The sequence below is a fragment of the Anomaloglossus baeobatrachus genome, chromosome 7 (assembly GCF_048569485.1).
Source record: "Anomaloglossus baeobatrachus isolate aAnoBae1 chromosome 7, aAnoBae1.hap1, whole genome shotgun sequence".
Taxonomy (NCBI): Eukaryota; Metazoa; Chordata; class Amphibia; order Anura; family Aromobatidae; genus Anomaloglossus; species Anomaloglossus baeobatrachus.
The window spans coordinates 119,293,416-119,317,763 of record NC_134359.1 but is presented as its reverse complement, the minus strand read 5'-3'; the positions used below and the strand labels follow the sequence as shown (position 1 = coordinate 119,317,763).

The window sequence follows — 24,348 nt, the reverse complement described above, 5'->3', positions numbered from 1 at the left end:
TCCCACCAAAGTCCCGTTTGAAGGCAACAGCCCAACCCGTCCGTATAGTAGCCACCGCCAGAGGCCAGAGATCCAAGGGCCAGCGTCTGCGGGCAACAGGGGCTCCTACGACACATACACGCCGGGGAGCGGACTACCAGTGCCCAGGCACAGTGGTCACACTACAAACACAGGTGCAGGAGAAAGGCGGACACTGCCAACCCGACTAGGAAGCTGCAGCCGGCTGCGGGCCCCGTTCATTCCTCTATGTGGTTTAATCATGAGTACAACAGTGCCATCAGGCACCGCACCGCGCTGCACCACAACACTGCACCCTGCACCCCTGCACACAGCCCGACCGGGCCCCGGGACCAACATCACCTACCCACGGAGGGGTCAACGCCTAGCTGCGCCACTACACCGCTCCCGGGAGTCCCTGTACCTTCACCACAGCGGTGGTGCCCACCATCACCACAACCCATGGGTGGCGTCACGAGCAATCATCCTAAAACCAAATACTTGCATCCCCCGTGTGTAACGCCAACCCCCTTGCAGAGCGATGTGACCCCCGGGTCCGTGAGAGGCTCGAGCCACCACCCGTAGAACGCGAGCACGGATCCGAGCGGCTTGGCGGCCGCAGCCAAGGCCGCGGGGCGGTACAAAAGCAACAAATTTTATGGGGAAATTTTTTTTTTTTTTCATTTGCACAGACAGCTCTACTTTATTAAATTCTGTGAAACAGCTGTGAGTTCAAGGTGTGCACCACACCTCTAAATATATGCCTTGAGAGGTGTGGTTTCCAAAATGGGCTCACTTGTGGGGGGTTTCTACTGTTTATGTAAATCAGGAGCTCTGCAAACATGACATGGCATTCATTATCTATTTCAGACAATTTTGCACTCCAAAAGTTGAATGGTGCTCCTTCCCTCCTGAACCCTGCCATGCACCCAAACAGTAGTGTCCTACCACATATGGGGTATCAGTATATATCATGTATCAGCTATCCTACTCTCTATATAGCTCTCATCTATCTATCTATCTATCTATCCGTCTATCTATCTATCTATGTATATACAGTATGTATATATATTATATACATATATATGTATATATATATAATATATATATATATATATATAGATATATATATATAATAAAAGGAATACTTAAACAAGGATTTTGTATTTTGAAGTTCCCTTTATTTTTTTGAGCAGCATATATATACTGCTCAAAAAAATAAAGGGAACTTCAAAATACAAAATCCTTGTTTAAGTGTTCCCTTTATTATTTATATATATATATATATATATATATATATATATATAATTTTTGCACATATTTAACACTTAAAAATTTGTAATTCTTTGAATGAATTTAATTCTAGTCTGTGTCACAAGGACGGCACACAGATGTCACACGGATGCCATCTGTGTGCTATATGTGTTTTTCATAGATCCATTGACTTGTATAGGTCCATGTGATCCATCCTGCTGTGAAAAAACAGACATTGCCGCCATTTGGATCATACGGACACATTTGTGGTTCACAGGGACACAGTCTGTGATAAAACATGGAGAGGAGAGAATAAACATATTTTAAAGAGTATGTGTGTGAATGTGTCTCTGAGATGTGTGAAAACGGACGCTAAATGTGCAGGAAACACGGACGTGTGAAGGGGGCCTGAAGGAAATATTATTTGTGAAGCAGTCTTGTATGCTGTTGACAGACCTTGTGAGATAATGGTGCTTTAGAAATAAATAATAAAATAATATTTGTAGTCATCCAGCTTTGTTAGTTCTAACTACCTGACCTTAGTCGGATATTTGTATAATTCTACGTGATCTTTATTTCAGGTAGAAATTCTCTATAGAAAATGTAAAAACTATTTCCTTGTTGACGAAAAAGACGAAACGCCTGTTTCCTGTGGATGTCACATGTTAGTTCTGTCCTTTTCCAGCACTAGAAGCTGTCAGTGTATGGTGGAGGGACATGTCTGCTGTTTACTGACCCCGCAGGTCTGTGAGTATATACCAGCTATAACATAGGGTCTTTGTAGCCTGAACTTTGCACTTCTTATCTAAGACCATAAGGTTATACTGACTACTATAGTAGCACACAGCAGGGTGAAAGGTGATAAGTGATACTTTTTGCTTAATAACTTTCTACGGCTTGTTTACAAACTATGGCTATATTATTATTATGCTTTAAGTATACAACATTTTATTATAATGTTTTTTCTATACCATTGTAATAATTCCCTTATTACATTGTTATTCATACAATGACTAGTTCTGCAATATTCAATGCTCCAAGAAAACCTGTATGTTATGGAAGCATATATTATATAATATTTATTCACAATGAAAGTCAGCAACAGCAGCGTACATTGTTTTTTTACAGTTTCTTATATTTTTTTGCATACAAGTGGCAAAGCATGGTGTGAATCGTGTTAATGCATATTTTTTGAGGGAGGATTAATGTTTTTATTTGGGATAAATATATAATTATCATTAATTATAGTTCAGTAATTTTATTTAGCATACACAGAGATAAATTACAATAAACAGCATGATATGGAGAGAAAAAAAATGAAATGAAAAGATTAGTCCAACTTTTAAAAAATTCATTGGCTATGATCCACATGGCTCCAATGCTGGTTGCACTGGTGGTCTAAACGGGACAATAGGAGATTAGCCCCTCCTGGCCACTGAGGCTTCTGAACCTCAGTGAGGTGACGTCATAGTTTAGCACAGAATTGTAGGTATCAGCTTCATTTTTAAATTACTGTACCCTGCCAATTTATTTCAGCAGGTTCCTCTTAATTTTCTCTCTAAGCCTAAGGCCGGCTTTGCACACTAAGACATCGCAGGTGCGATGTCGGTGGGGTCAAATCGAAAGTGACGCACATCCGGTGTCACTTGCGATGTCGTAGTGTGTAAAACCTTTTTGATACGATGAACGAGCGCAAAAGCGTCGTTATCGTATCATCGGTGTATTCTCCGACATTTCCATAATGCCGGTGCAGCGACAGGTACGATGTTGTTCCTCGTTCCTACGGCAGCACACATCGCTGTGTGTAAAGCCGCAGGAGCGAGGAACATCACCTTACCTGCGTCCCGGCTGCTATGAGAAGGAAGGAGATGGGCGGGATATTTACATCCTGCTCATCTCCGCCCCTCCGTTGCTATTGGCCGTCTGCTGTGTGACGTCGCTGTGACGCCGCACGGCCCGCCCCCTTAGGAAGGAGGCGGTTCACCGGCCAAAGCGACGTCGCAGGGCAGTAAGTGCATGTGAAGCTGCCATAGCGATAATGTTCGCTACGGCAGCTATCACAAGATATCGCACATACGACGGGGGCGGGGACTATCGCGCTCGGCATCGCAGCATCGGCATGCGATGTCGTAATGTGCAAAGCCGGCCTAACTCTAAGCATTTTTCCCTATCCAAGTCTTATCAAGCCTGATATCTATTGTAGAATGTATAGAGTTTATCTTGCTAAATCTGGGCTCTTATTCAATAAGGTGTTTTTGTAGTTTTGGTATTTTCGCAACTGTCCCGGCCAGCTGCACCAAAATGGGCAGAGCATGGGCTGGATGGGGCGTGGCTATGCCCTCCCCCCAAATTTGTTAAAATTTATGCACCTTTTGTAGCATGACTTTTGTCAGTAGTGTACTTCAGCCAGTTAAAGGGAACCTGTCAGCAGAATTTTTGCAATTAAACTATAAGATTCCCCTTCTGCAGCTCCTGGGCTGCATTCTGGAAAAGTTCCTGTTGCTACTGTGCCCCTTTGAGACCTAAATAAACACTTTATAAATTCTTACCTTTTTGTATGCAAATGTGTTTTTATGGTCATGGGAGCGGGTTGTATTTCGTCCGTTATTTGCACCCCTGCCGCTGTACGCCATCCCCCATTGCTCATTTACATACATGAGGATGCCCCCTCATGTAACTGTGTCCTCCCAAGGTCTTGCGCATGTCCAGTGGCACTTTCGCGGGACTGAGCACTGTGCAAAGCGTGACCGCTGGTGAGCTGATTGCGCAGGCGCGAGATTATTGGCAGGGCTGTGATTGTCATCAGCAGCGTCATCCAAGTATCCGCCCATAATCTCGTGCCTGCGCTTTTCCCTCTGCCTCCACCGTTATGCGCAAGCGCTGGCCATATGAACCACGTTACCTATTACCCATCTTTCCCTGGAGCTAGAAATAGATGGGAGGAGCAGCACACCACCGATCAATAGAAGAGATGCGCTTGGGCATAACAGTGGAGGCAGAGGGAAAAGCGCGGGCACAAGATTATGGGCGGGTACTTGGATGACGCTGCTGATGACAATCACAGCGCCGCTCATAATCTCGCGCCTGCGCAATCACCTCTCCAGCGTTCAGGCTTTGCACAGTGCTTAGTCCCGCGAGAGTGCCACTGGGCATGCGCAAGACCTCGGGAGGACACAGTTACATGAGGGGGCATCCTCATGTATGTAAATGAGCAATGGGGACGGCGTACAGCGGCAGGGGTGCGAATAACGGATGAAATACAGCCCTCCCCCGTAACCATAAAAAAACATTTGCATACAAAAAGGTAAGAATTTATAAAGTGTTTATTTAGGTCTCAAAGGGGGCACAATAGCAACAGGAACCTTTCTAGAATGCAGCCCAGGAGCTGCAGAAGGGGAATCTTTTAGTTTAATTGCGAAAATTCTGCTGACAGGTTCCCTTTAAGAGATATGCCTAATTTATTAAATACCCCAAAAAATACAAGAGATTTTCTTAAAAATATATTTTTATTAATATTATTAATCAAAATTATTTAAAAATACATAAAAACATGTGCGGTAAGTCAGGATAAATACAGTAGATACAGGACTTTGTATTAAACACGATATACATTGAATACAAAAATTCAGCAGAAAAAAATATCTTTCTTAATCTAACCATTCATTGCTTGCTAAATAAAGGTATAGTTACCCGTGTAAATACAGCCACTGTACAGAGTCCCCCTGACGCGTTTTGCTACAGCCTCATCATGAGGGGTGTAAGATGAAGCTGTCGCGAAATGCGTCTGGTAGACTCTGTACAGTGGCTGTTTTTACACGGGTAACTATACCTTTATTTAGTAAGCAATGAATGGTTTGATTATATACTACATGTGTTCAGCGTTTTTGTGAGAGGAAAATATGTGAGTGTAGCTCTTCTTTTGGTTTGATTTATTTCAATTCTGGATGCCATGGAGTAGCTTTGCAAATTTTTTCTTAGAGTGGGAGTTTAATGAATTTTGTGTCGGGTTTGCAATATTCTCTCTACTGATACTATTTAATCTTTGAGAAAAAACAGGATAATTGTGGTATACTCCGCGCTGCTGTACAAAGAAACACTCCTAAAAATTAAAGCAATGTGGATGGTTTATTATACACGTTTCGAAGAGATATCCCCTCTTCTTCGTCAGGAAAATCCACCAAGGAAGAAGAGGGGAATATCTCTTTGAAACGTGTAGATTAAACCATCCACATTGCTTTTATTTTTTTGAGTGTTTCTTTCTATAGCAGCGCGGAGTACACCACAATTATCCTGGTTTTTGTCTTGCTTCTGCCTTTGGCTCGTGGGATCGGCTGCAGCTGTTATACAGTATGTCTCTATACTGGTTGTGTATTCTCACAACCATTCTAGGTGAGCGGTTTTCCTATTAAGAAGTCAATATATTTTACACTGCTAAGACCTTTTGCGCTCCTTATATCCATAGCTTGTTCCTGACTATTTAATCTTTAGCATTTTTCACTTTATTAGTATTGAAGCAGTTGCTCATTAATTATTGTATGATTCTTTACTTGCACTTTAATATTATGAATTTTATTTATACATATCAGTTTGGACATAATATGCACACTCGACATTTTGATATTATAGCTACAATCTTGCCCCATATTTTGTGTCTATAAAATTATGCATGTCACCTTATTTTGATATAGTTCAATTAACAATTTATTATGGCCCCTATATTTCAACATTTTGATTTACACCCAAATCTAAATCAAAACTACGTTTGAATTGTGTATATTTAAGAAAGAGATTTCCCTATATACATTTTTTTCTGCTGAATTTTTGTATTCAATGTATATTGTGTTTAATACAAAGCCCTGTATCTACTGTATTTATCCTGACTTACCACCCATGTTTTTATGTATTTCTAAATAGTTTTGATTAATAATATAAATAAACATATATTTTTAAGAAAAACTCTTGTCTTTTTTGGGGTATTTATTAATTTATTGAGATTTTATCTATTTTTGGCCATTTCTTTGGGTAAAAGGCCTAATTTATTAAGTGGTGTAGACCTCTTAATGAATTAGGTACATTGTGCTTCAGCTTTTCCAATCATTAAGATTGGGGCATGCAGTGCAACTGTGACGCCCCTGGACTATCGGGTAGTCACAGGGTATTGCACAATCTGCCCTCCCGTGCAGTATCCGCCTCCTCCTTGGTTGTGGGTCTCAACTACATGGTGTTGCCTACATCAGCTGATTAAAGTCCTAAGGTACACTCTGCACCACACCCACCAGACACACCAGTGGACGGCCTGATTGGAATAGGGTCGCCCATTTGGGGGGTTGGTAAGGGGAGGTTAGAAGTGTCAGTGAGTGGAGAGTCGAGTATGGGAAGTGAAGGAGAGAGGAGGTCAGGAGCCGGGCTCCTTGGAGACACCTAGGTAGCAGACGGTCGTCTGGACCTGGTAGGAGCTGGACCCCTGGTCGCAGGGGATCATGACAAGGGGCACGGAACTGTCGAGGAGGACAGCCGGCGGCCTTGTACTACCACCGGGCTGGGACCAGGGCATGACGGGGTACGTGAACCCTAGGTTAGGGAATAGCTTCAGGCAACCTGATAATGTACCCGACGAGAACGGAGCCTTCAAGATCCGCTTCTCCGCCCGCTCCAAAATCGGGGTACTAGCGCAACGAGGGGGATAGGACTTTCCTCAAAAACGGTCCAGAAAATCCCAAGCGTGAACCCTGAGAGCAAGCTCCCTCAGTTAGCCATACTGGGGAGCGGGACCCGACTAGTTTCATGCTACCTGGGCCAACCAAAAAGTGAACTAAGGGCCAGGGAAAAGGTCACAGATCATCAGGCAACACCATCGGAGACGGGACCCAAACGTGCTCCCCTCAGCGGCAGCGGTGTCCAGAACTTTCGTTTACCAAGTTGTCGGTGTCAGCTTTATGGACTGAGTGAGTACGCAAGTGACCCTTTCACCCCCAACAGCACTCCCCAAAACCATCACCGAGTCCCGGAGAATTCCCCCTACCCGTGGAGAGTTCTAACACCAGGCTGCCCCACTCCATCGCCCCCGGGTACTCCCAACTGCAGCGGTGGTACTCCACATTACCACACACCATGGGTGGCATCACGAACTCTAAACACCATCCCCTGTAAATACCCCCTTTATTTGAGTAGCCGCACGACCCCCGGGTCCGGACACCCCTCGAGCCAGCGCGGATCTGGATCCGAGCAGCCCAGCTGCTGGCACGGGGGCGGCACACTACTTTTAATGAATCAGACATTTGAGTTTATAGCATCTTTATATATCTTTGATTCCTTTTTTAATTTGTGCTATATTTTTAAAGGGAACCTGTTACCAATTTTTTGGCATATAAGTTGCGGCCACCACCACCAGGCTCTTATATACAGCATTCTAACATGCCGTTCCTGCGCAGGCGCACTACAATACTTTGATCTGCCCTGCCCACTCGCTGAATGTCGGCGAGTGTGGATGACGTCGGACGCGTCATGCACCGCGGCTAGAGAAAAAGGAGGACGAAGATGGCCGAAAGAGGCGGCGCTGGCAACGGAGAACAGAGATGCCCATCTGGCCAACCGAGCGACTGTTAGGTAAGTATTATAAAGTGTTTTTTATGTTCTCACAGCGGCCTGGGCTTTTATATACAGCATGTTAGAATGCTGTATATAAGAGCCTGGTGGCGGTGGCCGCAGCTTATACGCCAAAATAGTGGTGACAGGTTCCCTTTAAGGTATACCATATTTTAGATAGTGTTTTTGGAAACTCTATGAAGAAACACTACTATGAAAAAAAACATGTTAAATCTGTGTGTGACTCCAGCATGCCTATTGAAACTTGATACAATTTATGCCAACTTTCTTTCCCTCCACAGTATCCAGAAGATTAAATACTTAAATACTACAATCATGAACTGTCAATGGAAATAATTGGCCCAGCAAAAAAAATATTTTTTATATATAATATATAAGCAATGCATAATAAAAAATAAAATATATAAACATTTTAAATCGAGTTGTCCACTACATGGACAACCCTTTATTACATCAAGTAGTCCCCTTTCAAAAATAGAAATAAGATACCTCCTGCAACGGCATCCATCCAGCGACATGCGACATTACATGCCATGTGAGCTCTGCAGCCAATCAGCAACCGTTACTGGGCTGATGGCATTCACTTCCTCCTCTGTTCGTCCTATGGAAGTAAGAGCACAGCGGCCCATTAGCGGCCACTGTTTGGCATAACTATGTAAAAAAAAAACAAGAGGCCCGATGCCGATATCACTGGAATGGCACCAGTAGATGAGGATCTGTTATTTTTATTTTACCATGGGCACTATAAGTATATTTTTTTTTTTAGGTAGTGGACAATCCCTTTAAGTAAAGTTCAGTTCAAGTGCACTAGTGTACCCAACCACCCCCTTACATACTGTATATGTGAATATGACTCAGCTATGACTTTGCATGAACAATGTTGTTTGTGTAATAAAGGAGCACTGAAATACTAAAGGTCAGACCTCAGCGATAATGATGATTTATCTAGAGGGAATGCTTTCTTTGCAGAACACTTTAGTCCTATTAAGTGTGTCTTTATTCGCTTCTATATTTGCAGGTTTGAGGTTTCACTGTCTCGTTACATGTGCCACTGCCAATCATTGAGTGATGCAAAGGCAAATCTGGTGTCACCATTATCATTGTACAAACTGCTAAATGGTTTGGCATAGTTTTTAATAAAGGGGTTTTGGGTGATTGTTGGTGTCTCACTTCTGGGACCCCTATTGATCACTTAGATCTAGATCCTTGTCGTGGTGATCTTTGGAGATATTAGGGTGTATGTATGCTTGTAATTTGCAATAAGCTCTTAAAGGCATAGCCATATGAGAGGAAGTAGTGCATTATAGGAATATTGTCATAGCCATGAATAATGACATATAACAATGTCACCGTTAGGTGCAACTTTACAACCGGTTATGCTATATACAACCATTATATTCCTTCCTTATGTGAAATCCTGTTACTATAAATAGGCAGCCATGGGCAGTTCTTCTGCATGCCACCGTGCAACTAACTGTTGGATACAGTGAGTATATTTATAGAATATATATCTAGAATAGTAAATTTGTAATAATACAATAACATTCATATTATAAGGATGTAAATTATTATTTGTGACTGTGTTAAGTGTGATAAAGGCGTGGGGGGGGGGGATCTGATTGATGTGGCCCCACTGCTGGGTGTCCGGATGGTGCTAGCAAACAACTTTCCAATATCCAAATTTAAAAATTAGTAATATACTGAGATTCTGGAGATTCCTCTATATATGAGAAGACCTGATTTGAAAGACAGACCTAACAAACCTCTCCTGACTTTTAGGGATTTTTGATCCATTAGTAAGGTACATTTGGAGGTACAGAGACATGGGTAGCCATGACCCCTCTTTTGAAACTCACCTCCCCACACACTTTTTCTCTTTCCTTTTCCCTTCACCCAAGTAGTGTTTAGCCCTTATCAACTATAGAACTTGAACTCAGACTTATCAGTCACTATAGCTGTGGCTGTGGTAATTGTCTTACTGGTTTCTCAAAGAAATTATTACAATTTTTCTTCTGTATCTATTATGTTGGGACCTAGATTATTGTTAGGGGAATTGCTGGATACCTGACTCAATTTAATTTCTGTCCATTTAATGTAAAAAAAACAACCAACTTTAGCCCTTTTCTAATACATTTCAGTGCAAATGAAAGTAACACAGCCGCAAGAAGGGACAGTATACTGAATTTACATCAGTACTGACAACCAGCAGGGCCGGGACAAGGGGCAGGCAGGGTGAGCACCCGCTTATGGTGCTACCTTCTGCGGGGCGCAAATTAAAAAACACTGACATTGCTGAATGCCTGCAGCCTCCCAGCACGTTCCTACAGACACACAGCACACTGATGGCTGGGGTGCAGGGACAATGATTTGTGTCAGTCACTGACAACTGTCACCGCTCAGCCCTCTCGCTTTTCCTACACCCTGGCGGTCGCTCCCTTCATGCATTCAATTATATTTACATCTATCAGACGGGAATTCAGTTCATGTAAACGCTGCCCAGGACAGGAGCACGGGAGCTCTAATTCGCTCCCTTCTTCACCAGGAGCTCCATCAGAATGCAGGCTACTTCTCGCCTGCACCCTGCTGGAAACGGCACATGTAGGGGACATCGGGTGGCAACACAGAAGAGTAAATGGCAGCAACAGTCTGCTGGAAGACTGGATTAGGTGACTATAAGCATTTTGTTCCTTATATTATTTGGCCATTAAATGTTGGACATTACAAAAGGGGGCTGTGGGTGACATTATATGATGGGCTGTGAAGGACATGATATGAAGGACTGTGGGAAACATGATATGGACTCTGGGGGACATGATATGAGGGGCTGTGGGGAACATTGTATGAGGGGCTGTGGGGGACATAATATGAGGGGCTGCGGGGGACATTATATGAGGGGCTGCAGGGAACATTATATGATGGGCTGTGAGGGACATCATATGAGGGGCTGTGAGTGATATTATATGAGGGGCTGTGGGAAACATTATTTGACGGTTTGTGGGGGACATCATATAAAGGACTGTGGGGGACATTATATGATGGGATGTGATGGATATTATATGAAAGGCTGTGAGGTACACTATCTGAGGAACTGTGAAGGACATGATATGAGGGTCTGTGGAGTACATCATATGAGGGACTGTGGGGGACATTATATGAGGTGTTGTAGGGGTCATTATTAGAGTTGAGCGCGGTTCGCGGTTCGAGGTTCTCCAGTTCGAGGTTCGAGTGATTTTGGGGGCTGTTCTAGATCGAACTAGAACTCGAGCTTTTTGCTAAAGCTCGATAGTTCTAGATACGTTCGAGAACGGTTCTAGCACCAAAAAGCAGGGCTTTTTACAGCTACTGTGTGCAGGAGCCATCGCTGGCAGCCTGCCACAAGCTGGTAACCAAGATAAACATCGGGTATCCAAGCAAAGCGCTTTGGTTAGTAACCCGATGTTTATCCTAGTTACGTGCAGGAAGCCCACACTTCCCCGCTCAGCTCGCTCCGCCCCCTCCTGCCCGCAGCATGTACACCCGTATACACACACACACATACACACACACACACACACACACACTGCACTCTGCACACATGGTCCCGCTCGGCTTACCTGCGGTGATGAAGTCCCGACCTCAGCGCTGTCACTGTCCTTCATGGCCGCCGCTTGTCACATCACCTTCTCTCGCTTCCGACCCGAGACTGACTAGCGGTGACGTCACGGGCCTCTCGCGATGCTTGGCTGTGAAGGCGGCGGTCATTGAACTCAGTGACAGGTGCTGTCGGCAGTGCTGGAGATCAGCGCAGGTAATGTACCTCGCTGACAGCAGCACTTGTCATCCCCTGCAGTGACCTGGGCTGACCCATTGATGTTAGCTCAGGTCACTGCATTGCTCTCCCAGCCAATGGGGAACATTCTGCTCTTCATTGACTGAGACAGTGTGGATCGTCATGGCAACCCCTTGGATTACACCAGACCTGGATTTGTTTTTCTTTCTAATAAATTGGTTAAAGAGGGAATGTTTTGGGGAGTGTTTTTTCAAATAAAAATGTGTTTGTCGTCTATTTTTTTTTATTACTGACTGGGTTGGTGATGTCGGGTATCTGATAGACGCCTGACCTCACCAACCCCAGGGATTGATGCCAGGTGACATTACACATCTGGTATTAACCCCATATATTACCCCGTTTGCCACCGCACCAGGGCGTGGGATGAGCTGGGGCGAAGCACCAGGATTGGCGCATCTAATGGATGCGCCACTTCTGGGGCAGCTGCGGCCTGCTATTTTTAGGCTGGGGAGAGTCCAATAACCATGGACCTCCCTAGTCTGAGAATATCAGACCCCAGCTGTCTGCTTTACCTTGGCTGGTGATCCAATTTGGGGGGGACCCTACTTTTTTTGTGTAATTATTAATATTTATAAAATAATTATAAAAAAGAGCCTGGGGGGACCTCCACATTGGATCCCCAACCACGGTAAAGCTGCCAGCTGTGGTTTTCAGGCTACAGCCGTCTGCTTTACCCTAGCTAGCTATCAAAAATGGGGGGACCCAACGTCATTTTTTTTTTAACTATTTTTTAAATAGAAAAAATTAATGGGCTTCCCTGTATTTTGATTGCCAACCAAGGTAACGGCAGGCAGATGGGGGTGGCATTATTTATTTAATTTAAAATAACAGCATGGGGTGCCCTCAGTTTTGGATTACCAGCCAAGGTGAGGTTGCCAGCTGTGGTCTGCAGGCTGCAGCCGTCTGCTTTACCCTAGCTGGCTACAAAACTAGGGGGAACCCTACGTCATTTTTTTTTTTCATTTTTTTTGGCTAAATACAAAGCTAAGCACCCCTTAGTGCCACATGAAAGGCACCAAAGGGTGCAAAATTACAAAATGCAGGAGAGTGGGACATTATGTGTCTTTCTGCCATTATAATGACAGAAAAGACTGATATGAAGTGCACAAGCACAAGAAAATCACCAGAGCGCTCTACGCTGTGAAAAGCAGTAGAAAATGGCACTGGAGTGAACATGTGACCGCCTCATGTAGGATGAAGCTATGGATCCTGGGTAAATTTATGCATTTACCCTCCTTCAGTTTTTTTGCAGTACACAAAAAAAACGGAAGGCACACGGATGACAAACAGATGACATACGGACCGTCTACGGAACGGAAACGGATGCCACACGGATGCACCCGTGAAAAAAAACGGACTGTTTTTTGCAGACCGCACAAATGGATCGGTCGTGTTAATGTAGCCTTATTCTGATCTGCCGTTTATAAACAGCAGGCAGAAATAAGTGAATAACGCCCCCCGGCGCCAGAAAATCTCCGGGGTTTCAGGGCTTGCTGAGACCCTGCAGATCATGATTCAGGATGGTTTTTCCGGTCCCCGCTCACGTGATCACAGGTATACACCGTATACCGATGATCACGTTACAGTAAATGACAGCGCCGGTAAAAAATTATTTATCTCCCATCTGGCATGAACAAACACTTCTTCTCCACTTTTTCTCCACCTTTTCTCCACCTTTTCTCCACTATTTCTCCACTATTTCTCCACTATTTCTCCACTTTTTCTCCACTTTTTTTCTCCACTTTTTCTCCACTTTTTCTACATTTTTTTCTACACTTTTTCTCCACTTTTTCTCCACTCTTTCTCCACTTTTTCTCCACTTTTTCTCCATTTTTTCTCCACTTTTTCTCCACTTTTTCTCCACTTTTTCTCCATTTTTTCTCCATTTTTTCTCCATTTTTTCTCCACTTTTTCTCCACTTTTTCTACATTTTTTCTCCACTTTTTCTCCACTTTTTCTACATTTTTTCTCCACTTTTTCTCCACTTTTTCTCCACTTTTTCTCCACTTTTTTCTCCGTTCTTTTTCTATGGTCGGTCTACCCATTAGCTCTGCCATGCATAGTGTAGCTCTACACCTACTGAACATGTTACTTTATGATTGACATCTCTTTCGTACCAGAGCTGTCTAAGCCTACTCTGACCCCATATTTGTCATTACTATATTGTCCTTGTACTGTATTATGACATTTGTATCATGTGTTTCATTTCTTGCTGTGTTGCAATTTTTTTGCTGCATCCCAATTGTACCTCTACATTGTTCGAGTTTGTTATTGTTCTCTCACTCTTATGTGATACTGATTATTGTCATTTTTCAGGATTACATGCAGATAAGTCCAATCTGACGAAGGCTCAGGCCGAAACGTCATTTGTAACTTGTTTTGGACAAAAACATATATGCTTATGAAAATTTTTTTTTTCTTAATACGGACCAATAAAGAGTGATTTTGCATTACTATCCGTTGTGACTTACTGACTTAGTCTGGGAGATTTAGAGTGCCGAGGTTACTCACTAATTTTATCTATTATTACCTCTGAGCACCGATATACCAGTGAGCAGAGCTTCCTCTACAGTAGTTCTCCTGATTAGGCATGCCCTTACCTCATGAGCAGGGCATTGCAGCTTTGGTAGCAACCATTATGACATGGACTCTGCTGCTGTGGACCCGGGGAGAGTGAGTGCAGATTCATTGCACCCACACTCCTCACATGAAGGGTCCGCACTCCTAGAAAATGGGGGATACGTTCCCTGAGTGTCTCCCCCCCATATTCTAGACGGTCCAGAGTCGTCGTGGGACCCCTTTATTTTTTTTCTTACAATAAATTGGTGAAAGAGGAAATGTTTTGGGGACTGTTTTTTCAAATAAATTTCTTTTGTCGATTTTTTTTTTTTTTTTTGTTAGTACTGACAGTTTATGATGTTGGGTATCTAATAGACGCCATGACATCACAAACTGCTGGGCTTGATCTCAGGTGACTTTATAGCTAGTATCAACCCGATTTATTACCCTGTTTGCCACTGCACCAGGGCACGGGATGAGCTGGGGTGAAGCGCCAGGATTGGCGCATCTAGTGGATGCGCCACGTCTGGGGTGCCTGCGGCCTGCTATTTTTAGGCTGTGAAGGCCCAATAACTATGGACCTTCCCACCCTGAGAATACCAGACCACAGCTGACCGCTTTACCTTGGCTGGTGATCCAATTTGGGGGGGACCCTACTTTTTTTGTGTAATTATTAATATTTATAAAATAATTATAAAAAAAAGCCTGGGGTGACCTCCACATTGGATCCCCAACCACGGTAAAGCTGCCAGCTGTGGTCTTCAGGCTACAGCCGTCTGCTTTACCCTAGCTGGCTATCAAAAATGGGGGGACCCAACGTCATTTTTTTTTTTAACTATTTTTTAAATAGAAAAAATTAATGGGCTTCCCTGTATTTTGATTGCCAACCAAGGTAACGGCAGGCAGATGGGGGTGGCAACCCATAGCTGTCTGCTTTATCTGCGCTGAGAATCAAAAATACCGCGAAGCGCTACATCATTTTTTTTAAAGATTTATTTTTACAGCACTGTGATGTCCAGCAATCAAAATACAGGGAAGCCCATTTTGTTTTTAGTTATTTAAATAAATAATTAAAAAAAATATATATGGGCTCCCGCTGCATTTTTTGTATTGCTAGCTAAGGGTAATCCAAGCAGCTACTGGCTGCGCTAACCCCCACTGCTTGGTGTTACCTTCACTGGCAATGTAAAATCCAGGGAAGCATTTTTTATTTTTTTTGCCAAAAAGCTACAAAAAAAGGACGTGAGCTTCGCCATATTTTTGTATGCTAGCCAGGTATAGCAGGCAGGTGCTGGAAGAGTTGGATACAGCGCCAGAAGATGGCGCTTCTATGAAAATGCCATTTTCTGAGGCGGCTGCAGACTGCAATTCGCAGCAGTGGGGCCCAGAAAGCTCAGGCCAACCTGTGCTGCGGATTCCAATCCCCAGCTGCCTAGTTGTACCTGGCTGGACACAAAAATGGGGCGAAGCCTATGTCATTTGTTTTCTAATTATTTCATGAAATTCATGAAATAATAAAAAAAGGGCTTCCCTTTATTTTTGGTTCCCAGCCGGGTACAAATAAGCAACTGGGGGTTGGGGGCAGCCGTACCTGCCTGCTGTACCTGGCTAGCATACAAAAATATGGCGAAGCCCACATAATTTTTTCAGGGGGCAAAAAACTTCTGCATACGGTCCTGGATGGAGTATGCTGAGCCTTGTAGTTCTGCAGCTGCTGTCTGTCTGTATGGAGAAGAGCAGACAGCAGCTGCAGAACTACAAGGCTCAGCATACTCCATCCAGGACTGTATGCAGAAGTTTTTTGCCCACCAAAAAAATGACGTGGGCTTCGCCATATTTTTGTATGCTAGCCAGGTACAGCAGGCAGCCACGGGCTGCCTCCAACCCCCAGTTGCCTATTTGTACCCGGCTGGGAGCCAAAAATATAGGGAAGCCCATTTTTTTTAATTATTTCACTTATTTCATGAAATAATTAAAAAACAAATGACGTGGGCTTCGCCCCATTTTTGTGTCCAGCCAGATACAACTAGGCAGCTGGGGATTGGAATCCGCAGCACAGGTTAGCCCGAGGTTTCTGGGCACCTCTGCTGCGAATTTCAGTCCGCAGCCGTCCCAGAAAATGGCGCTCTCATAGAAGCGCCATCATCTGGCGCTGTATCCAACTCTTCCAACAGCCCTGGAGCCGGGTGGCTTGTTGGGTAATCATGAGTTAATACTGGCTTTGTTTTACTAGCCAGTATTAAGAGAGAGGGGAGCCAGCACGATCTGAAAATGGCATGCATCATATAAAAAGTGCAAATTCACAGATTTATTCCAACTGTACTGTAATATAAATGAGATTTTTAGCAAATAATTGATCAATTCTTTGAGCCACCCCTGCCAACGTCACGGCAAATCTCAATAGGGGGTCCTACTCTATATTCTGTATTTCATGTGCCATGCGGCCTCCTAGATAAAGTTAAAAGCAGAACCATAATGGAGCACACATACCTGTAACCTGTATATATAACCGCTTCTATGTTGCAAAAGAGGCAATTGTGGATAGAGGCCAGCCCAGGTCCCAGCATGTGGAGCAAGCTCTACACATACCAGGACTATATCAGATCTGACCCTCCCAGTGCCAGACAGCAACCATTGATAAAGGCGGACCAGATCCAAGTATGGTGCTTAATTAGCAATGCCTGTGGAAAGGGTGAGGCAACTGAATGTGTACAGCTACCAACAGGAGGAATACATTGCAAACCAAGATCAGGCGTGCATAGCATGGTGGTGACCAGCCACCAGACATTTGTAGCATAACTACAACCAAACAGAGAGAGAGGGGAGCCAGCACGATCTGAAAATGGCATGCATCATATAAAAAGTGCAAATTCACAGATTTATTCCAACTGTACTGTAATATAAATGAGATTTTTAGCAAATAATTGATCAATTCTTTGAGCCACCCCTGCCAACCCTGCCTTTTTTGCAGCATGGAAGCGGCTATATACAGGTTACAGGTATGTGTGCTCCATTATGGTTCTGCTTTTAACTTTATCTAGGCGGCCGCATGGCACATGAAATACAGAATATAGAGTAGGAGCCCCCTATTGAGATTTGCCGTGACGTTGGCAGGGGTGGCTCAAAAAATTGATCAATTACTTGCTAAAAATCTCATTTTTATTTTTTTTTTTATTATAGTACAGTTGGAATAAATCTGTGAATTTTCACTTTTTACATGATGCATGCCAATTTCAGATCGTGCTGGCTCCTTTTTCTTAGCCAGTATTAAGCCAGAGATTCTTAATGTCAGGCACGTTTGACCCGGCCATTAAGAATCTCCAATAAAGGGTTAAAAAAAAGACACTACACAGAGAAAAAATACTTTAATAGAAATAAATACACAGACACATTAGAGACTCCATCTTTATTACCCCCTGTCAGCCCAATAAATGCCCAATAAACCTTGATGAGCTGGGGCACCTCATCCTCACTACAATCCTCACTAGTGTAGTAGTAGTGACGATTGTAGTGAGGATGAGGTGCCCCAGCCCATCACTTGATGAGCTGGGGCACCTCATCCTCACTACAATCCTCACTAGTGTAGTAGTAGTGACGATTGTAGTGAGGATGAGGTGCCCCAGCCCATCAAGTGATGGGCTGGGGCACCTCATCCTCACTACAATCCTCACTACAATCGGGAAGCAGCGTGCAGCCTTCACTCCGTGAGTGATCAGTGCTGCTAGCGGTAACAGCGGTAACGCTGACAGACGCGTTACCATAGCAACGGTGCTCCCGGAGCCGCGGTTAGCGGTGACGTCACCGCTAACTGCATTGCTATGGCAACGGTGATCTCCGTTAATGACCGGCTGTGTCAGCCGGTCCCTAACGGAACGGGGAGTCGACCGTGTGCTAGAGCATATCGCCGGTACACGGCGATACACAAATGTGCACCGTGTACCGGAGAGATGCACTCGCAGGTCCTACATGACGCGTCATAGTCATGTGACCAGTCTGTAGCCAATGAGATAATAGCCACGTGACTGGTCACATGGCTATTTTGACGTCACGATAGTTGCCAGTGCCGGTCACCGGGAGGATTCAGCGATCATCGGATGGAATAGCGGCAGGAGACAGAGGGATCACGGGGACCAGTAAGTGTTATGGCAATGTTTATTTACTGTATGTGTACATTTATAATGCATTTTTATGTGTTTGTGATTGCCTCCCATTATAGCCTATTGGTTCGAGTTCGGTTCGTCGAACGTTCGACGAACCGAACTCGAACGGGAGCTCCGTTCGGCGAACCGCCCTCGAGCGAAACCGCGACCGGTTCCCTCATCTCTAGTCATTATATAATGGGCTGTAAAAGACATTATGTAATGGGCTGTGAGGGACGTTATATGAGGGGTTGTGAGGGACGTTTTATGAGGGGCTGTGAGGAACATTATATGATGGGCTGAGGTAGACATGATATGAAGGACTGTGGGGAACTTATATGAAGGTCCTTGAGGGACATTATATGAGAGGCTGTGAGGGACATTATATGTGGCGCTGTGAGGGAAATAATGAGGTGCTATGGGGGACATTATATAAAGGGCTGTGTGGGGCATTATACCTGGGCTGTACAGATGATACTGGTTAGTGCAAAGTTGGGAATATACTGTATGGGGTGTTGTAGGAGACATTATACTGTATATAAGTGGCTCTGGAGGCCATTATACTGTATTGGGTACTGAAGGGACCATCATACTGCATTGGGGCTGGGATGGTGACCATTCTATATAATGGGGGACTTTGGAGGACATCATACTGTATGGGTTGCTGTGGTGACTAACATAGCATGTAGGAGGACAATGTGAGGATGGGGTACGTTTTGGAGTGGGCAGTGTGGTGGACTGTATGAGGGCATAGAGTGAAGAGTGTCCACAGAATGGATATGGAGAGGAGACAGCATTAAATATGGGCACAGTATGGAGAGAGCTTAGTATGGTGGGGGGGCAGTATGGAGATGTAGAGAGTGTAAGGGAAAATAGGAAAATAGTAGAGCGGGCACAGCTCTGGTATAGGCTGTGGCTCATAAGGGCAGACGGTGTGACAGTTATAGCTAATAATGACAGCCAGTGTTGTAATTATGGCTCATTAAGGCAAACAGTGTGGAGGCCATATACCATAAAAGGCTTATTTAGATTATAGTATGGACAGTTATTTTTGTGCAGAGGGCATTTTAATAATACTCTTATTTTTAAGAGCACTGTATCAGGAAGTGCTGTAGCTGACCGGAGAAGAGGGAAGTCTGCAGAGATGTGCTCTGGATGTGAAAAGTCATCATGGAGTCTGGATAAGATGGAAACGAAAAGAAAAAGAATGACTCAGAGAAGATGTCATCTAAAAGTTACCTGGGTGTAAACGTTTGTGTGATCCTACCTGAATATCATTAGTCCTGTGGTTCCTGTTTGGTCCACAATCTGCAGATGACTGTTAACAACAACTCTCAGTATCTACTTACCATTGTTAAGGACATACTGGGAGCTGTAGGTTTATGCAGTACAAATGTGAATGTGGCTGACTTGACATTACAATTAATTGCTGTACTAAGCTTGGTTCTTCTAGTCATGTGCTAGTGGTGGTTCTGGTTATGTATTTCTGTACTGATGAAGGCTCTGGCGCTGTATTCATGTACTGAAGGTGGTTCTGATGATGTAATTATTTACTGATGATAGTTCTGGTGCTGTATTCATGTACTATTGATGGCCCTTGTGTTCTATTTATGATGATGATTTTGGTTTCGTATTTATATACTGATGATTGTTCTGGTGATAAATACATTAATAGTACCATTATCACTCCAAGAATACATCACCAGCAGTATATCAATACAACAACAGAACCACTATCAGTACAGGAATAAAACACCAGAACCACCATCAATGGAGAAATACGACACCAGAACCACCAGCTTCTGACATTCTATTTATAGCAATAAAGTCAATTCATAAAAGGGATTATCTAGGTTTTTGGGAGATAGGTTTGTATTTATTTAACAGTGGGGTGCCATGATCATAAAACAAGAAAAAAAGCTATATTCAACCCAAGAATCCACTCCACATGCCAGCGTTGGCACTCTAATGTTCTCTACTTATGCAGGCGTCACACGAGACGATCTATCGTGCGATCACATGAGCGATCGTACCCGCCCCCGTCGTTTGTGCATCACGGGCAATTAGTTGCATGTGGCTCACAAAGTCGTTAAACCCCCGTCATACGCACTTACCTGCTGAGCGACGTCGCTGTGGGCGGCGAACATCCACTTCCTGAAGGGGGAGGGACGTATGGCGTCACAGCGACGTCACAGTGGCCGGCCAATAGAAGCAGAGGGGCGGAGATGAGCGGGATGTAAACATCCCACCCACCTCCTTCCTTTAGCATTGCCGGCGGGACTCAGGTAAGCTGTGTTCATCATTCCCGGGGTGTCACACGGAGTGACGTGTGCTGCCCCAGGAACGATGAAAAACAGGACGTGCGATATTTAGAAAATGAGCGACTTGTCAGTGATGAACGAGAAGGTGAGTATTTCTGCTCGTTCATAGCTGTCACACACTACGATATATCAAGCGATGCCGGGTGTGCGTCACGACGTGACCCCGCCGACATATTGCACGATATATCGTCTCGTGTGACGCCCGCATTAAGCTCAAGCGATGACCACAACCATCATTCACCTGACTGCTGCATCCTCTAATTGGTTGCAGCGTCAGGAGACTGGTGGTGTGGTGGTCAGAACTTAATTTGTTCCAGTCCAGTGAAGAAAATCAATGCGGCAGCACTAGAATGGGAAGTGTATTCCCAATTTGAGTATCACTTATTTTTTTTCTTTTATCACCATCACTACCTTCCTGTAAATTAAAAAAAATGCTTGAAAACCACATTAAGTACTTGGTATTTGCATCAATATTTGTAAGCCAAAATCAGAAGATCTACAGAGATAAAATCTATAATTGAAAGATTCACAGCTGATTTTTGGAGCCTAGTTTTGGCTTACAAATACAGAAGAAATTCTCATCTAAAACACCATCCTGTCATAGGGTCGAATTCAGACATCCATTTTTTTCTTATTTACAAACAATTAGCAGCTTTTTATCAGTGTGCTGGATTTAATTTTCTTCACTTAATTTTTTTTGTGTGTGTTTTTGCCATCCATGAGTCATCTGTTGTTTCTTATATGCAAAAAAAACTGATGTAGGTTTTACAAGTTCCTCCAAGAATTTAGTCAGTAAAAAACGAACACCACACAGATGCAACTTAGATGCTCCTGTCTATTTATTTTTTTTGGCAGACAGTCACTTGAATAGGCAACATTAGTCTCAAGATCGGACCAAAGTAGGATGTCTTCAATTTTAATGTAAACTATAGATTACATACACTATAGTTTAAAATTTTAGGGTCACTTAGAGATTTCCTTATTTTTGAAAGAAAAGCACATTTTTTTTCAATGAGGCTAACATTAAATTAAACAGAAATACACTCAATACATTGTTAATGTGGTAAAAGACTATTCTAGCTGCAAACGTCTGGTTTTGAATGCAATATCTACATAGGTGTATAGAGGTTAACAACCACCACTCCAGTGTTCTAAGGCCATGTGTCCACGCTGCAGAAAATGCGCGGATTTTGCCGCGGATTTCTCGCGGAAAAGCCGCGGATTTTCCGAAAATCTGCAGCAGCGGCACTTCCAAGCCATTTCAATGGCATTTTGGAAATGCTGTGTCTATGCTGCAGATTTTTCCGCGGCGGATTTGCCGCGGATTTTGATCCGGAAAAATCTGCAGCATGTCAATTATTGTTGCGGATTTTGATCCGGATTTTGGCTATAGAATGGGGAAAAAAAAAAAAATACGCATCAAAATCCGCGGCAATTCCGCGGTAAATCCGCGGTAAATCCGCAGCAAAAAAAAGGTGCGGATTTGCTGCGAAAGTCGCGGATTTTCATGCAGAAAAATCCGCAGCAACATTCTACCGTGGACACATAGCCTTAGGGTACATTGTGTTTGCTAGCTGTATTAAAAGGCTAATGGATGTTTAGAAATCCCTAAAAAACCCTTGTGCAAGTATGTTAGCACAGCTGAAAACAGTTTTGCTGCATAGAGAAGCTACAAAACTGACCTTCCTTTGAGCTAGTTGAGAATCTGGAGCAATACATTTGTTGGTTCCATTAAACTCTCAAAATGACCAGAAAAAGAGAACTTTCATGTGAAACTCGACAGTCTATTCTTGTTCTTAGATATGAAGGATATTCCATGCGAGAAATTGCCAAGAAACTGAAGATTTCCTACAACGGTGTGTACTAATCCCTTCAGAGGAGAGCACAAACAGGCACTAACCAGAGTAGAAAGAGAAGTGGGAGGCCGCGCTGCACAACTGAGCAACAAGACAAGTACATTAGAGTCTCTAGTTTGAGAAATCGATGCCTCACAGGCCCTCAACTGGCAGCTTCATTAAATAGTACCCGCAACACACCAGTATCAACGTCTACAGTGAAGAGGCGACTCAGGGATGCTGGCCTTCAGGGCAGAGTGGCAAAGAAAAAGTTATATCTGAGACTGGCTAATAAAAGGAAAAGATTAATATGGGCAAAAGAACGCAGACATTGGACAGAGGAAGATTGGAAAGAAGAACATTTGTAAGACGCAGAACAACTGAAAAGATGCTGGAAGAGTGCTTGACTCCATCTGTCAAGCATGGTGGAGGTAATGTGATGGTCTGGGGTTGCTTTGGTGCTGGTAAAGTGGGAGATTTGTACAATGTAAAAGGGATTTTGAATAAGGAAGGCTATCACTCCATTTTCCAATGCCATGCCATACCCTGTGGCCAGCGCTTGATTGGAGCCAATTTCATCCTATAACAGGACAATGACCCAAAGCAAACCTCCAAATTATGCATGAACTATTTAGGGAAGAAGCAGGCAGCTGGTATTATATCTGTAATAGAGTGGCCAGCCCAGTCACCAGATCTCAAACTTATTGAGCTGTTGTGGGAGCAGCTTGACTGTATGGTATGCAAAAAGGGCCCATCAAGCCAATCCAACTTGTGGGAGGGCTTCTGGAAGCATGGGGGGAAATATCTCCAGATTACCTTAGTAAATTAACAGCTAGACTGCCAAAGGTCTGCAAAGCTGGAATTGCTGCATAGGAGCATTCTGTAACGAAAGCAAAGTTTGAGGAAGAAAATTATTATTTCAAGTAAAAATCATTATTAGTAACCTCGTCAATGTCTGGACTATATTTTATACTGATTATGCAAATCCTTTGAGATATAAAAGTATCATTTTTCATGGAAAAGACAAAATTGTCTGGGTGACCCCAAACTTTTGAACTGTAGTGTAGGTAAGCAAAAATGTGGGATTATGCAGTTTTTTTCAATTCCAATAACAGATTGCTATGTTTTCTTATGTTCTCATTTAAAAAAAACTTCTCTTTTTAACTATCACATACGGATTTTGCAAACAACAAGTGTGAAATTACAAGCATGATGAACAAGAAAAATCTTTAATGTATCCAAAAATGAACACAATTTTAAATATATAAATTTATTGAACATTCGTTCTGTAACTTTCTTTCTCCTTTTACTTTTCTTTTCAAAGCTTCCTCTGATAGCTTTTCTCTCATAGAAGGCCTGCAGATCTTCTCTGTGTAGCATCCAGCAGTTGTCCACCATCACGGTCATGAACCATCTACCCTGGTATCATCGTTAGATCTGCTTGATATGCCAATGAAACCTTTCTCCTTGCACTTCGCTTACATCATCAAGGTTTTCAGGAAAGTAGTCCAAATGGGAATGTAAAAAATGTAACTTCAAATTCATCAGACAACCCAAGGCTTTGAAATGTTTAAGCATGTTCTCCATGATGGACTAAAATTTTGGATATTTGTTATTACGTAGAAATTTCTTTACAACTTCTTTAAAAGAATCCCAAGTTATTTTCTCAATAGCTTTCACTTTTGTTTCACACCTGATTTCCTTCATGAGTTTCCAAATATCGGTCCCCACAAAAAAAGCCTTCCTTCAGCTTTTCTTCTGATATTCACTGAAACTCAGTACATAGGTACTTAAAAGTCTCTCCATCT

The 24,348-nt window shown here is 43.3% G+C and overlaps 1 protein-coding gene across 4 annotated transcripts in view; it reads left to right on the top strand.

The window, feature by feature from the left end:
• LOC142245978 (caspase-8-like) overlaps nt 1-24,348 on the top strand; it is a 118,540-nt gene that overhangs the window by 17,450 nt on the left and 76,742 nt on the right. Inside the window, exon 2 of one of the 4 annotated variants that reach the window (XM_075318983.1) lies at nt 1,937-1,994. Coding sequence is in view for 1 of the 4 variants with exons in the window: in XM_075318981.1 (XP_075175096.1) it covers nt 23,987-24,043 (57 nt within the window). In the remaining 3 variants the exon portion in view is untranslated. Of the gene's footprint in view, nt 1-1,832; nt 1,999-23,965; nt 24,044-24,348 lie in introns of those variants that run through there. The other 3 variants (XM_075318982.1, XM_075318984.1, XM_075318981.1) reach the window with 3 other exon arrangements.